The sequence below is a fragment of the Eleginops maclovinus genome, chromosome 1, assembly GCF_036324505.1.
Source record: "Eleginops maclovinus isolate JMC-PN-2008 ecotype Puerto Natales chromosome 1, JC_Emac_rtc_rv5, whole genome shotgun sequence".
Lineage (NCBI taxonomy): Eukaryota > Metazoa > Chordata > Actinopteri > Perciformes > Eleginopidae > Eleginops > Eleginops maclovinus.
The window spans coordinates 20527107-20543428 of record NC_086349.1 but is presented as its reverse complement, the minus strand read 5'-3'; the positions used below and the strand labels follow the sequence as shown (position 1 = coordinate 20543428).

Here is a 16322-nt window from a genome sequence, read left to right as displayed (position 1 = left end):
GGGATAAGGGCCAGAGTGGTTGAAATCTCTCCACCTTTTTGTTAAGCTCCTTGAGGATACTAGGGGCCAGCAGCAGAGGGTCCTGCTAGGTACATCTTAAACGCCAGTCTGAGAGATACGGTTGTGCCACACCATTCAGTGATTCAACCCTAAAATCCATAGTAAATCAATGCAATGATGTTTAAATATATTAGCAAATTCTCTATTCTTGTCTTATTACTGGGGCACAAAATGTAAAGGGTGGCCTGTGGGCATTGCAATACGTCGATGGTTATTTCCAACTGTATATAAAAAGAGTTTCTGCCATTTTAGGACATCTCAGCTCAACTCCTGAAGGAAATATCTGTCCATTCAGCTGCTAAATGCTCCACTATGTTCAGCAGCTTGTCTGCCTGCTATTTGCTGAGCAGGTAGAGTATAGTGGGGTTTTAGAGCTTTTCACAGGGAACAGCTGTCTGCTTCTATGAGAGCGGTGACAGTGAACCCAAACAGTAGTTTTGCTGTCCGTTTGCAGCTTGAGATTAAACTTACTTTAAAACTCCAAAATCCTAAGAATCTGCAGCTAGCTTCAGAGATGAAAAAAGTTCACACTGTCATGATACATTAGATGTGAGTTCCTGTCTGTACGGATGATTCGAGAAATGAACCAAAGCAAGTGAGAAGCTATAAATGAGAAGCTATACAAAAATAGTGGTGTAACTCCTTTTTGGTGATTGTGGAACTTATTCATTAACTATAAAAGAAGATTTAATCATCTTAGGGTTATAGTATTCCTCAGATAAGGAAATGTGCCAAAGTGCAAAGTGCCTAGCCAACACTCTGGAGTGACTGAGCGTTAGTGTGGCTAAAATAACTAAATATAAGAAGACCCCTGTATCGGACATAATGGCATCATAGATTAATGCATAGATAGCTACGCTTGCTATGTCCCTTGCTCTCCTCTCCTGTGTGTGTGTGTGTGTGGGGGGGGGGGGGGGGTGAGGTTCACTGTAGAGAAGAGATTGGAATTCCTTTCTCTCTGGGTGGCGCAGGGATAATGGCCCTTACTCTTTCATTTGAAAGATATATTAAACGGTGCATTTAATCTCTACAAGCATTTAACTGTTTCTCATAAGGAGCTTAGTTTCACCATGTACTCTAATTGGTATTAAATTATTTTCAGGCAGGAAGTCTTACACAGGACAGTGGGGCAGAAACTAGGTTGGACTGGAAATGGAAATGGATTTGGTGTTTTATGCACTAACTGTCTACTGCCTATGTGGGTTCAAACCATTCAGTCCAACATGAGATGTGTGTGGTAGCCCGAGTGGGGTTTCAAGGCCCAGAGGGGCTTTGGGAAGTTGAAGAAATAAGCAACAATCCTATGAAAATGGCAGCGTAATTGGTGCAATGTGGATATGAAAAAGGTCCAAGTGGTTTGGGTTGCTTTAGAACTAATAAATATCTCTTACAATGTTTATTTCCACAATGAACTTAGAATAACGAGCGACAGCCTGCATCGTTCGCCATCTCTTTTGAAGGCTGTTTACCAGTCTGTGTTTTTAATTTTTTGACATGAATTCAGCAGATTGTTATCCGAGTAAAACAAATGCTGTTTCACTCACATTTCAACAGCTATTCTTTCCCCAACACTGACTGTCCAAAGTGATCTCTAAGCCAGCGCTTTATCCAGACCTCCAGATTACTGAGCCTGAATCAAAGCGCTAGACCCGGTATGTTTCTTTTCCTGTGTGAGGTGGAGGGGGGAAGAGGTTAAGTTTGTGCAGGCTTGGTGAGTGCAGCGAGGGGGGCTTTCTCACACAAGATGGAGGATGAAGGGACAAAGGTGGCATTCATTGGCCCAGGAATGGAAAACATTTTCGTCTGAAAACAGAGAAGCTACAACCGGCAGAGGTAGTGCAGAGAGGCCATGGGTTAGCATGCACCCCTTTGGAGGAGTCACACGCCTAGAAATGCAGAGGGACCACCAAAGCCTACGAGGCCTCGTTTATTTGGTAATGGAGATAACACCATCGGCCTCTAAAGGCTGATTGGAAACTAATCCTGCACAGTCAGCAGGAATTTTAAAGGTAGAATGTGAATGTTTAGCAGGTGTGCTTTAAAACTAAACACAAGCATTCTGGCTATCACCAGGATCCTTCATCTGGGGATAGATTTAAATTGCCTTCATTAGAACTGCCTTGAAAACAGTAGGGGGGAAATTAAAATAGTTTCAAAGTAGAAATAGGGGGAAAAAGTATTTAGGATGTAAAGTAGTGGCTCTCTATCTTTTAGAGTCGAGACCCTGAAGAATAATCTGGCTGATGTTTGTGAAAACAATTTCTGTGCACATACATGGATAGATTGTTAGTGCTTCAATATATGATTACAGTAAGCCCTAAATTGAAGCCATTCACCTGGTTGACCCTGAGGTTGAGATCCACTATTCTTAAGTGCAAAACAGTATTTGGCAATGCCTGACAAATATCTCTTTTAGATCGGAACAAGGCACAATTCAAATGGCTAGGAGCTTTAATATAGAGTGCTGATCTTTTGTCGGATTCTTGCCTTTAGTTTACATTTTTTGATCCACTGTTTTGGGATGTGATATCCTACAACCTGTTTATCTTGTGTTAAAAATGCTCCATCCCAGTCAGTCACTGCCTTACTTGTCACACAGCAGTGGACTGACATCAAAGACAGGAAGTGAGGCCTCAGTCTCAAGAGATATCATATGATACAAACAATTGTGTTTGAAGAACCAGGAAACCTGCCAAAAACCTCTGTGGAGAAGAAGGATCTCAGACAGGACTGTAATGTGTCCTCTCGATAAAACAGCAGTCAGGCAATAGAGAAGACCTGAGCATTGGGTCCTGCTGGAGTGAGTACGCCACCTTGAGGACAAAATAGAAAAGTTTCAGTGTGTCAGTTTGGGATACTCACCATGGGGTGTCGCCACATAACAGCAGTAGAAATGACTACCTAGTATAAACATGGCTTTTACCTATTTACATTATTTACAAGACAACAATGCATATTTTCCCAGTCATTGTTGAAGTATAAATAACATTGCATTTAGTTAATGGCAGATTAAACTGACACTTTATCATAAGGATTTCACAATAAAAGAAAAAGACGTGACACCAACCACTGACTCACAGAGTGAATGTCATATTGGCAAATATAATTCATGTCACATAAATTATTTTTGGTTTTTGGTGATATATGCTGCAAAGCTACATAATCAGAAGCACAAAAAGTTGCAGCAGGAAAAATATTCAATGAAATATGAGAAAAATAAATAACAGTACACATCAACACAAGTCCAGGCTTTGAAAGACCTTTTTCGTTTGATAGGAGTTACATAAACGTGTTTGCTGGCATACGTCCACTTTCTCAAGGCCAGTTTATGTTGAATGCTGCAATGCTTGGAAAATAAACCTTGATGTGGACATTTGAACTCTTCCCCTCCTCTTTTACCTCATTTAAACTCAGTGTACATTTGAATGTTGGCCACAATTACCAAAAATGTTTTTGTTGAAACTGCTAGGAGTGACATTATTCATCTGTCCTTTCGCTTTGAATTTGGAACATAATACACAGCAAGTTTTTTAAAGTGAAAGAAAGCTGTGTACCCCTAGGCCTAAACCAAAGACCCGACTAAATCCAAGTAGAAATATAAATCGTGTAAATACTTATGTTTTCCCTTCTTAAGCTAAAGTAATGAGTCTTTCCTAAGTCAAATATGCTCCATAACTTTCTAAACTGTCTCTTATTATAATCAAACACCGGTTTGGCTTCAGAAGCTGCAGGTTATTGACCCCACCATGCTGCACATGTGTCAAAGCCACGCCCCCGAGTCACAGCCTGTACTTGAACCAGTGTGTAGGACAGCAGCTGCTATTAAAGCAAAACACCGAGGACCATTGGTCACAAATATCTCTCTGGATAAGCTACTGGGACGAGAAAAAAACACATCCTCTGAATTATTAAAGACTAAGCCCTACTTATCACACAATGCACTGCCTGAAAAGTCTGAGGACAGCTAACCCGGGAATCTTGCAGCTATTTAAAAATGCAGGGATCTCCAGCAGAGGTGGAGCTGACAACAATGTTTTGTCCTGGACCCAGCAACCAGTTCCTCTCCCCTCCTGGGCTGCAGCATCACACCACACCCACAGAGCCTTCCACCAGAAGGGCCCTGATGCTGACCCAGGACACCCCAAGTAGGTCACATAATGCTGTGTCTAAATGAATAAATCACCAATAATTAGCCAAATAATATAATTAATAATTCCACACAACATTTACATATTGAAATAAAACTTGTTTTAGCTAAGATCATTACATATGACTTCCTGTTCTGTGTTTGTTCTGTTGTGATGTGATGTGGATGAATTATTTTTCAGAGTTAAGTGATTTCTATTCTCATTTATGTTATTGTATGTATGATACATGCTCTGAATAAGTGTTGGTTGTTACGTTACTTAGTGGTTATGTTATGTATTAAGTCATATTGTAAGTATGATTGTTATTGGGAGTGTAATATTACCATGAATATGACCTAGTATTGAAGAAACTGTAGCAATGTGCATCCAAACAATCAAACAATAAATCCGTGAACGATCAAATATTCATGATTGAACTGTGAAGCCCTACTGACTTAATTCAAACTCATAGTAACTTCTACCAAAGCATCACACTTATAACGAATTTGTAGACTGAAATATTGCAAAATTATTATTATTATTAATCATTATAAATTGTGCAGCATTAATTATAAGACACACGTTTAGTTTAAGATATATTGTGTGAAATCTCTTACCAATATTCACTTTCTTGCTAGGATTGTAGAAGATCGATTCCACTCGTTTCTGAACATGAAGATACAGTCAGACGACATTTAGCTTAGCTTAGCTTAGCTTAGCAACAAGGCCAAAACCGATAGCATGGTTCTATCCAATGGTATGAAAAAAAAAACGCGCACTGCACTTTTGAAGCTCTCAAATTAGCCTTCTATAGTTTTGATAATTTATTCAGAAACTAAAGTTTAAAAAAACATGGGTAAAAACAATGCTGTGTTTGGTTTATTGAGTTTGATATAGCTGGCTAAATTTAATACATATTTAGCCAGAGGAAGGGTAACTATTCCCAAAGGCTTCCAGGCTTTATGCTAAGCTAACAACATGTTGTCTCTAGCTAAAGTTACATTACTCAGACACAAGAGTGTGTCATCAAATGTATTATCTATTCTTTGTAAGAAAACAAACAACCATTTCTCTCTATAATCTTTAAACCTTCAACCATTAAAAATGATATTCATAGATGTGATTATCACTATGGTAATTAAATAAAGTACACACATAGGATTGTTATGCTATTTGCAGTTATTAAGTGAGCATTTAGGTGCGCATGCTACCATTTTACTTTTGTTACTGTGTTATTCTTGTTTTTTTCCTCCAGCTTTTGTTATAATAATAACAATTATTAACATACAAACTGTGAATACTATTTCAAAGTAGGCTACATGTTTATAGTATATTAGACCCAAGCAATAAGGAAGCCTGCATATTATATACTGCACTAATGACTTGTTTTGCCTATGATTGTATTTTGTATACATATTTTAGAAATGTCATAGAGGCCACAGCCACTGTCAAACAATACTTAGTGTGGATGTTTGCCAATATCTTCATTACTGGCCATGTTATTGGCATAAACGTTGACACGCTTCAGAGGGTTTTGTCTTTAAACATTGGAGCAACGTGCATACATGTTACAAGCGTTGTTTGTGTTGGCAGAATTAGGTTCATGTCCAGTATGGAGGACCTGCTTTTCTACGCCATCACTGAAGGAAAGGAGACAATCCCCCTGCCGCATTTCATCTCTGTGAGTCAACAACACACTCACACTTTCTCAATCACGGCATGGACTTTCCATGACATATGTGGCCATACACACTCTGTGCTGCCACAGTATTGTATTTCCAAAAAAGCACCTATGACTTTGGTTAAATCGACCTTGGGGAGTGATATAGAAGCCGGAAACAGGAATCCAGAGCATCTCCATATGAATGCATGTTCAAGTTAAGAAGGTGTTCAGGGACTTTTTTCATGTAATAGGACTAATTATAGGTGGCGTCCATTAGAGAACAACATGCATTTTTTATCTTTTTATAATGAGGGGTCATTACAACAATATCTTGAAAGCTCATTGCATTAATGGCATTTTCCTTAAACAACAGAACCAAAGAGCCTAGTAAAGGCTTTCCAACTGAACAGATAAACAAAATTACCCACTAACATTAGAAAATGAAACACCACCATAACATTTTCACTGTTCATTAACCCTGCTTTTGGTGCCAGTATTTCCTGTACACACAATGTATTGAAGTGATTTAATGCTTTGTGAACCCATTTCACAGTTCATTCTTTCCTATGTCTCATATACAAACATATTTCGGAAGATAACTCAGACATAGACTGAAGGGGTTTTTGTGAGCTCTGATAACGTGCTAATGAATACCTCATTTAGTTTCATGTGGCATGACCTTTAAGATCGTCACATTAAAAAAGGCACACATGGACATCTGCTGACCTGGGTGTTATGACAACTCAGGAATTTTAAAATGGAGCATGCATGTAGGAGAAGAGAGGTGTGTCAACACAAGTGGCGTGTTTTCGTGCAACGGATGACCTGATGTGTTTGTAGAGGTGACTGGGAGAGGACTTACTGGTGAAAGTGTGAGTCAACATAAATGGTGGAAGATAACTGCAAAACCACTTACAAGTCACTCTGACTCATAGTCTGCCTTGAACGTTTATATGTGTCTTTTTAAAACAGATACTATATATTATACTATCACTTAATATTCAATATCCAATACTTGTTCTTCTTTCCAGTGATGTAGACATGGAAATATAGTACTGGAAATCATCGGTGTGGTAACAAGAGAAGGATTCAGAATATCAGAACATTTAGCAAACAAGCTGATTTATAATGAAATAGCTCAATTGTTTATCCTCAATTAATATCTTTTCAAACTTAGACAGCAAGACAACATTTATTTTCCAATCCTGCCTATATTGAAGAAAATTCAACAATCCAGGACCAACAACTTTAACATATTTCTTAAATTGGTATTATTATTATTTTATAATTAATTGATTAATACCTTGTATCTGATGAAACTTCTGTCTAGTGACTCATTTATTTATTGACTGTGTATGAAGAGTTATTATTGTACAGATTCAGGCATATGAGGTACTTAGTTATTTCATCATGCCATTCAAGCTGTCCTTGGAAAGGTCTGTCTGTCTGTTACTTGTGGTTAAATTAAAACTGAATGCATGTCCTTACAGAAAATGTTCTTACACGCTCAGGCGAAGGATGAATGTATGCATAAATAACTATGAGGACAGCACTTACTTTAGAATTTCCTGTCCTTTTGCTAAAAATAACACACAGACATTCAATAACAGCAAACGAGCTTGCAGCCATGTGTTTGTCGGCCGTTAGCTCACTGAATCAGCCGAGGGTCGTGCACATGGCGTCCCCAAAATAGATCCACATGGTTCAGACTGTGCCAGTCAGCCTGACGTGTGACCTACGAGCGGGTTTCAAGTGATTCAGTTTACGTCTGTATTTACTTCTTATTCCCAGGTGGGCACCGACAATCATTTGAAATCCCTTCACTATGTCGATGTACTCATGTTCAACACCCTGCTAATAGACAGTCAATTATCACTATTGTGCTTGATCCAAAGTGTTCGAGGAATGTGTCTATGATTCCCATGTTTTAATCCCTAGTTGCTCAAAACCATCTCTTGTCCCTCTTCTCCAGGCTTTAAGAAAAACAGGTTTGTTGACCTCTGACCCTCGCCTACGTGACTGTGTCAGTCAGCTGCGGCAATCCTCACGTGACTCTGTCGGGCCGGTCATGATGGACAAGAAGCTCTTCAGAAGGTGAGAAAAGTTTTGTTTATTTATGGAAACGCAGTTATGCACACGGTTATTCGCAGGGGGAGTGAAGAACTTTAACCTCCATTCAAAAGTACACAGAGCAGTCTCTATATATGCTTTTTTTTTAAAAACTTGGTTTCTATCACTGCTGCATAACCAAGTCAATGTATTATATTCTAATGCTGTTTGTCAGAGATTTTAAATTGGTTTATCAAACCTGCAAATGAATCTGAGAATGTGCACAAAAAAATGAAGACACCGTGCAAATTTGGGTAAGATAAAGGGTACTTTTTTGTGATTAAAGGAGCATTGTGCATCTAGCTAGGAATTGAATATGAAACTGATTACCTCTCCTTCAGGTAACCCACAAAATGTGAAAGACCGTTTCTAGAGCCAATGTGTGGTTCAGCTCTGTAGAAACAACTAAGTGCAGAAAAGGCTTCATGGAAGTATAAAGAGAACTGCATACAGAGTGCGAGATTCATAAATAGGAAAATGGCACAGTGGCACATGAAACCCAAGTATGAAATTCCCTAGATTGCCAGGTGATATTTGTCAAATACCTAAAAAGAGATCAAACTAGTGTTATTAAAAACCGTCTTTCAGCTGCTTGGCCTCAGGCTCATTCACATGAGCAGAGGAAGGAAAATAACAGTTTAATTATATATTTGGTTATTAGTGCATTTAATGACTTTAAGGAAATAATAATGCAAGTGTTCACGCTGGGAAGTTCATTTACTCAAAAAAATTGCCTATTAACAGACATCTCTTCGCCAATGTCCTGCAGGTCCATGGGAACAGGTTTTTTTGGGCCTAATGGCATTATGTGACAGACATGGAAGTTGTAAATTCACGGTTATGCCACTATGTCAGTTTGGCTCCATGGAAGTGAAGCCGCTCATGTAGAAATGAAGGAATCATCGTATACTAAGTTAACAAAAACACAGCAAATTTTATTTTGAGGTGATAATGCATTAATGAAAACATAGTTTTGCATAGTATATTTTATTTATACCTATAAATCCCCCTAAATCCTACACCCTGGTCCTTAAAGTACAAGAGTAATAGGAGGAGTATTCAGTGGTCAGCGCTATTTGAGTCCAAGAGACTGACAGAGACAGGCGTTTTACGGCTGACAGCTGCTACTAACCAAATTCTTGCACACACTGGGCAGCCAAAGAAGTAAAGGGAGCAGAAAGAAGACAGAGGAGTCTCTGGGGCAGTTAGTGATAGGGCATCATTCTGGTTGAGCCCCATACTGTGGCTATTTCATTAGTACACTTAACAGATCTGTAAGCTCCGTGCAGTCTGTTGCCAAGTGGTATCATTTGTAAGTGTAATACACACTATCTCATCCTCTGGCTAGGAAAAGCAAAGGGAAACACAGCCTGGTAGTCTTTGTCAAACTTAAATGGCCGTGTCTTTCTTTCTCTGCTTGTTTTCTTTGATTTGTAAGGTTATCCTCTTCTCAAAATCTCAGTATAAAAATATGCTACTAGATAGAGATAGAGAGGGAGCTATGTTCTTTTTTGGGGGGAATTGACCAATGTGAATAATGCAAGCTCTCTCTAGTCTCCTCTCCCGGTGGCCTCACGCAAACATCACCCTTGATTAGTGAGTCCAGCAGGTCAGATATTTTGGCTCAAACCAGTTGTGACAGAATGTACATGCCTTTCCTTGAAAGCGCACAAAATTGCTGACAATGTATAGGTATGAAAATCTATAATAACTATAAGGCTCTGCTTATATACGCAGGAGTGGTTGTTGACTCTTAACTGGGTATCTGTGGGTCTAAAGCAGGTCACTTTGGATCCATTGTGATGAAAAAGAAAATAATGGAAGCGCAGCAAGGAGTGGAGCATTTCAATTAGATACAAATTGATTGGAGTTTCAGTTATACAATCATTTCTCAGCCAGAGCCAATCTCAGTGATTAAGGCTTCAGTGTTTCAGTCCAATAAACTCTACTTGTTTTGACAAATGTTTGGATAATAACCCAAAGAAAAGAAAGTGAAGTGTTGCCCCAACTCAAGAATCACTGCACCAATAATGACAACATTTCATCAAAAATGTCTAAAAGGTATAAATTGCCATCAAAAGGGCAAAAGTGAAATGTACTATGACGTCATACCACATTTTTCTTCAACATCATAACTCAGAGATTGTGTTTGAGTGTCTATATTCACATTTAGTTTAAAGTAGGGACATTACACTTTGGTGTCCATCTTATTGATAATCTTTTGGTGCTGCTAGGTTAAAGACATATCTAAAGCATCCATGTTTTAACCTTTGCACAAACATGTATATAGGAAGTCTTGTCCACTGTCATGGCTACAAATGTTCTTCTATCCTGTTCCTCTGAAAGGCCTTTAAGCTGTTTGGACAGAAATTGATATAAACTGCAACTTTGTTTGTTGTTGGCGGAGGTCTAAAGCCACAAGGTGTTTATTTTAGCTTTGTTTGTTGTCTTTTTGCAAGATTGGGTTTTAGAAATGTATTCGCATTTTCCCTTGATATCTGTTTAATGATGAGTGGTCCTGTAGGTGTGTGGGAAACAACATCATGCTGCTGACCAAGGCTTTCAGAAAGAAATTCATCATACCGAACTTTGATGAGTTGACCCAGCAGATTGACAGGATGTATGACAGTGCACAACAGCAGGAGGCAGGACAAGTAAGTTACTAACTCTCAATATTGATTCATTATCAGCTCAATCACTACAGTAACACTCATGTGTGTCTTCATGTAGGTAGCTGATTACATTCCTCAGCTGGCTAAGTTCAGTCCCGATCTCTGGGGCGTATCTCTGTGCACAATCGATGGACAGAGGTACAATAACCTCTTCACTTTAATGTGTGCTCCATTCTGAAAACCTCCACCGTGTGTATACCCTCACTAACACTCCTCCATTTTATTTCCATTCTTCTCCATCACATCCTCATGTCATGCAGACACTCTGTGGGTGACACCAAGGTTCCCTTTTGTCTACAGTCGTGCGTGAAGCCTCTGGAGTACGCCATCGCTGTGCACGAGTTCGGCACCGAGCATGTTCACCGCTTTGTGGGAAAAGAGCCAAGTGGATTCAAGTTCAACAAACTGTCACTAAATGACGAAGGTTAGTGATAAGCGACATCAAAATGTTGCTCCGGTTTACCTCTTTACAAAAAAAACAGAGGTTTTGAAGCAATTTTTCATGTTCGACTCCCCTCTGTAGAAAAGAGAATTGTATATTATGTTTTGAGTTTCTTAGCTGATGTTACTCTCCGTTCCCCAGATGAAATATCTCCTCTAATGTCAGCAGTGTATTGCTCTCATGGTTAGGGGCTAATAAGTAAAAACACACTCTTGTTTCTTGTGCAGATAAACCACACAACCCAATGGTAAACGCCGGAGCTATCGTCATCAGTTCTTTAATTAAGGTAAAATCAAAAGGATTGTCTGCAATGAATGAATTGTTTGTAAGTAGATGCAGAAGCTTTTTAATGTAGAATATACCCACAAACACATCCCACAGTTGGATGGCCTGAATCCATTCATGCCCAAAAATAGGCCCAGACCTCAGGACTTCAAAAGTAATGAGGAAAACAAGAAACTAAACTGGATAATTAGACATTTTTCTATGTTTCACCAATAAAAGGGGTTCACAAACTAGTCAGGTTTTTTTTTAACTCTCCTCTCAGCTACATCCTCAGCAGGGACAGAACAATCTGCAAAATGAAGGGTGTAGTATGCAACATGAAATCTTGTCCTCTTGTTTTAACCTTTACACACTTTCACTTAGGAACATATGCTGTTCTTTTAGTCCATGCATGGGCCCATGTGATTCCTGAGCCACTCACAAGTATATTAGAAATATGCATACAGAAATCAGTGTGCAGTGTGAGGATTTTTACAATCTGTGTCAAAGAAGTGTTTGCAAATGTCGCTAATGTGCTATGAAACATTATCGGTCTGGTTCTGAAAATTATATAGTACATTTACTGGATTTTGAAGGCCTGAGTGATTGGGTCCAACGATGAAAAGCCAAAAAATGCTGTGTTTTACGCTGAAGCTATTAGTGATGTTGCACTCACTAATGTAATGTTTGGTCACTTGGGTCCTGCAGCAGCTGGACTCTGGTCATCACCATCCGACTGACCATCACACTTATCTGTGAGCCTTGGCCTTATTGTAACACATGTAGAGGTGGTGTTTAGCCCTATATGGTTGTGTATTTTTCCCCTGACGTTTTGTAGGTGAATGAGGACATACTCTGGACTTTTTGATCATATGTAGGTCAGGTTCAGCAACGAGAGAGGTAGTGTGTGTGTGTGGGCCTGACAGCAGGGGAGTGTGTGGACTTCTGACCAATAACAGCCCCCAGAACAGAAGGTGTGTTAGCAAACCTCGCTTCTGTGTGTGTTGAGTGGACATTGTTCGGATATACATACTGAGGAGGTCATACACTTAAAAGTAGTTTACACTCAGGCGAGAAAAAATAGCTTTCTTTATATACACCAATGGGAACAATTATGCCTTCAACATTTTAATTGGACAATTTTTTTCTGGTTTTACATTTGTTTGATTTGTATCTGTATGTTAGTGCCATCTTGTGAAGATGGCTTGAAAAATGTATAAAAGGTTGGTCACAAAAAGTTTAAATGCCTGAAATATATATTAAACTTGTCAGAGCACCGGAGAGAAGTCACCTGGAAAGAGATAAAATAAACTCCTTTATTGGCCATGAGGTTAATTCTCCAGTCTGCCCTCCAACTCACAGTTATATTTGATACCATCCTTAACCTTTATAGGTAGAGTAATTAAATATGAATGTGCTTACGGTCCGTATTTGTTAATTTTACAACTTGGTAATGCTCCCTTACCGGTCCGTGAAATTTAAGCACAGCCGTAAAAGCCACCAGGTCACCGTGTGCTCATTGCCACATGGACGGAGAGGCTCAGAGACATCATGTCCACGTCACAGCTCGACGCCCACCCAGAACTGGAAACAAATATATGCTTGGGTGTTAAAGTACTCAAACACTGCCATCTATAGGGATTCACTGACTGTTGGCATCAGAAAGTGACTTGTTTCTCCCTCTGTTGACAGCCTCATTCAAATAAGGCAGAGAGGTTCGACTATGTGAGTAAATGCTCGTCACTTTTAAAAACCTTTTCTTGATCCCACATGTGTATATATTTGGTCTTCCTACTGAACCATGTGTAACCCGATTTCCATGCAGGTGATGGACTTCTTGAAAAGCTTGGCTGGTACAGAGTATGTGGGCTTCAGCAATGCAACGTGAGTACTGTGCTTCAGGAAATGCAACCTCCTTGGCCTGTATCCAGACAAAGCAACTTTCTAAATAGCTGTTATCTTCTAAAGTTTCCAGTCGGAGAGGGAGACCGGTGATAGGAATTATGCAATTGGTTACTACCTCAAGGAGAAAAGAGTGAGTTTTGGTGGTTTTTCATTATTGAACTTGCAATCACCTCAATGCTTGAATAGTGCTTAAAACATTGAATGTGTTCAGTACGTACTGACTCTGATTTTAACCGTTGCAGTGCTTTCCTGAAAATGCAGATATGATGGCTGCACTTGACTTCTACTTTCAGGTCAGCAATGTTGAAGTACACTGTGGATTTATTTTGAGAATAAGTGTATAGTCTTTTTTGTTGTGATTTAAATAAGAAGTTTGATCCCACTCTCTATATGATAAATAAATGTAGTGCAGTAAAAGTAATAACTAGCATAAAATATATAAAGTACCGTACTTAAGTAGTGAATGCATTTGCTAACATTCCACCACTGGATAACAATGAAGCTACTGCTTTTAGCATCGGCCTATACCCTCAGCAATAAAGTGTATTTCCAAAGTTTTCAAATCATTCCTCTGACTGTTTTTCCAGTTGTGCTCTATTGAGGTGAACTGTGACTCAGGAAGTGTTATGGCGGCCACACTGGCCAACGGGGGTATTTGTCCAATCACAGGCGAGCGTGTGCTGAGCGCTGAAGCCGTTCGCAACACCCTGAGCCTCATGCATTCCTGTGGCATGTACGACTTTTCCGGACAGTTTGCCTTCCATGTGAGTCACCTGGAAATTAAGCATCTGTTAAAAAACATTGCTACTTTTTTTGCTGAAAATGTTAACACGAGATGTTGAATCCAGGTTGACACAGTTTTTGTTTTCTTCTCATTTTCAGGTGGGCTTGCCTGCTAAATCTGGGGTTTCAGGTGCTGTTCTGCTGGTTGTCCCCAACGTCATGGGTATGATGTGTTGGTCCCCACCTTTGGATCGGCTCGGGAACAGTGTTCGTGGCATCCACTTCTGTCAGGTATGGAGCCATGTCCCTATTTTTTGTTTTGTCATTATGAAAATATATTATTGTTACAGAGCATACACAACGACATAAAATACAGTTGAAACTTGTAGAAAATAATCAATAAATTAGAGGGAAACAAGTGAAGAAAGTGATGACCCTCCATGTATATTTTTATTAACTGATGACAGGTACATTATTAGTGTTTATACTAATATTTATACGCTCTCAGACCAGTTGGGAGGGGCTGGCCTTGTCATCCCTTCTCATATTGGGCTGTGAAATATTAATCAACTCTTGATTCACTAGGAGCTGTTGTCTCATTTCAACTTCCACAATTACGACAACCTGAGACACTTCACCAAGAAACACGACCCCCGGAGAAGATCAGATGAAGATCCAGTAAGTTCAGGCTAACAAGTGTAGTTCTGCAATTTTCTATGAGGCTAATAAAAACCATAGATATAGTTTTTATATGAAATGTTTAAGAAAAAGTCTGTTATCATACAGTAATGTTATCCTTTTGATCCATTAGAACAAGTCAGTGGTAAACCTCATGTTCGCAGCCTACAGTGGAGACCTCACGGCTCTCAGGAGGTACGTAAAATCAGAAGCATTGCCTTTCATACTACCCTAACTACTCAGTTTCTGACGTTTTGCCACACGTGTCATCCTTTCTGCATGTGATCCTCCAGGTTTGCCCTTTCAGCTGTGAACATGGAGCAGAGAGACTACGACTCTCGCACAGCGCTCCACATTGCTGCTGCAGAAGGTGACGCTCTATTAGCACATATTTAATAATCCCTTTGATATTCAAAAGAGAGTAGATGAAACATGGGGCTTGGTCACTTGTCTTTCAGGTCATGTGGAAGCAGTTGTCTTCCTAATTGAAGTATGTAAAGTGAATCCCCACATGAAAGACAGGTAAGGATTTTAATATATATAGGGTATTCATCTTCATATTCAATTTAAAACCTTACAATAAGTTTTCCATCTCCATCGTAACAATTCACCCATCTCCATATGACACTCTGTTATCTATCTTTTAGATGGGGAAACACGCCTATAGATGACGCCATGCAGTTTAGCCATGACGTCGTTGTTTCAGTCCTGCAAGAGTACCAGCGCGGGTACAGCGACGGCAACGCACCCTGTGACACAGAGGAGCAGAAGATCACACCGGATACGTTGAAGGGCATCGTCTAGTGAAGCCAAACAGAATTGCACACCGATATTAAGGGGGGGGAGGCTTCAATTTATAAAGGAGCCGCTGCTCTAATCCACAATGGATCTCAAGGGTTTAGTTATGGAAATTAATGAATTGTATTATGAGAGGACTGAAAGGATATCATTGAGAGATGTGATGAATGAAGGAGTTTATCCTATATATGATAACAGAATAAAGTCTGTAATGTATTTCTGCAGACTGGAGCAATTGTTCAACAGTGTAAGGAATGAACAAAGCACTACATACAGTATTCAGGCTTTTTGGGAAAATTCACTCATTCAAGCCATGATTTGGCTTGTGCTGCAATATTAATGAACCGTTTTTGTGCTCTGCTTCTAATGGAAAATGCCACTGTGATGTAAATATCTAATATATTATGCCTATTTATTGTTCAAATATTGAAATTTATTTTTGCTTTTTTAGCATGTCATTAATCAGGGGGTTTTATGCTCCATGTGGTGAACTGTATAAATACTAACTAACTAAATCTGCTTCATTAATTATTCTAACTCAACAGGTTATTAAGTTGCATTTATGCCTGAAACGCTGGAAAGACTGTTTTATTTATTGTTTATGCCAGTTTATCAAGGATCATAGTCAGTTTTTTCACTGCTGATGCCTTGAGCTGTGCACATTTGCGTTATTCTAACAGAACGTTTATAATTAAATGCAAATGACTTTCAAACTAGACATGTGATTGAAAGTATAAATAGAGGTGATTATATGCTAATGAAAATGATATTCCGTTTAGAGCAATAGATCCCCTTTAATACTACACACTGGCCCTTAAAGCTTCAGTGCGTCGCTGTAAATATGTATCATCCTGCTGTAAATAAAAGAAATGTAAAAGCAG

The 16322-nt window shown here is 39.2% G+C and overlaps 1 protein-coding gene across 1 annotated transcript; it reads left to right on the top strand.

The window, feature by feature from the left end:
* The first annotated feature begins 3896 nt into the window (after window positions 1–3896).
* Window positions 3897–16321, top strand: LOC134871337 (glutaminase liver isoform, mitochondrial-like). The gene is made up of 18 exons (XM_063894076.1): window positions 3897–4205; window positions 5781–5868; window positions 7823–7944; window positions 10484–10613; window positions 10690–10769; window positions 10892–11055; window positions 11301–11359; window positions 13030–13062; window positions 13163–13221; window positions 13306–13372; window positions 13485–13535; window positions 13830–14006; window positions 14125–14256; window positions 14551–14643; window positions 14777–14838; window positions 14937–15013; window positions 15102–15165; window positions 15291–16321. Exons 1-18 carry the CDS (start codon window positions 3997–3999, stop codon window positions 15445–15447), a joined length of 1824 nt encoding a protein of 607 aa, XP_063750146.1. The 5' UTR covers window positions 3897–3996; the 3' UTR covers window positions 15448–16321.
* The last annotated feature ends 1 nt before the right edge of the window (window position 16322 follows it).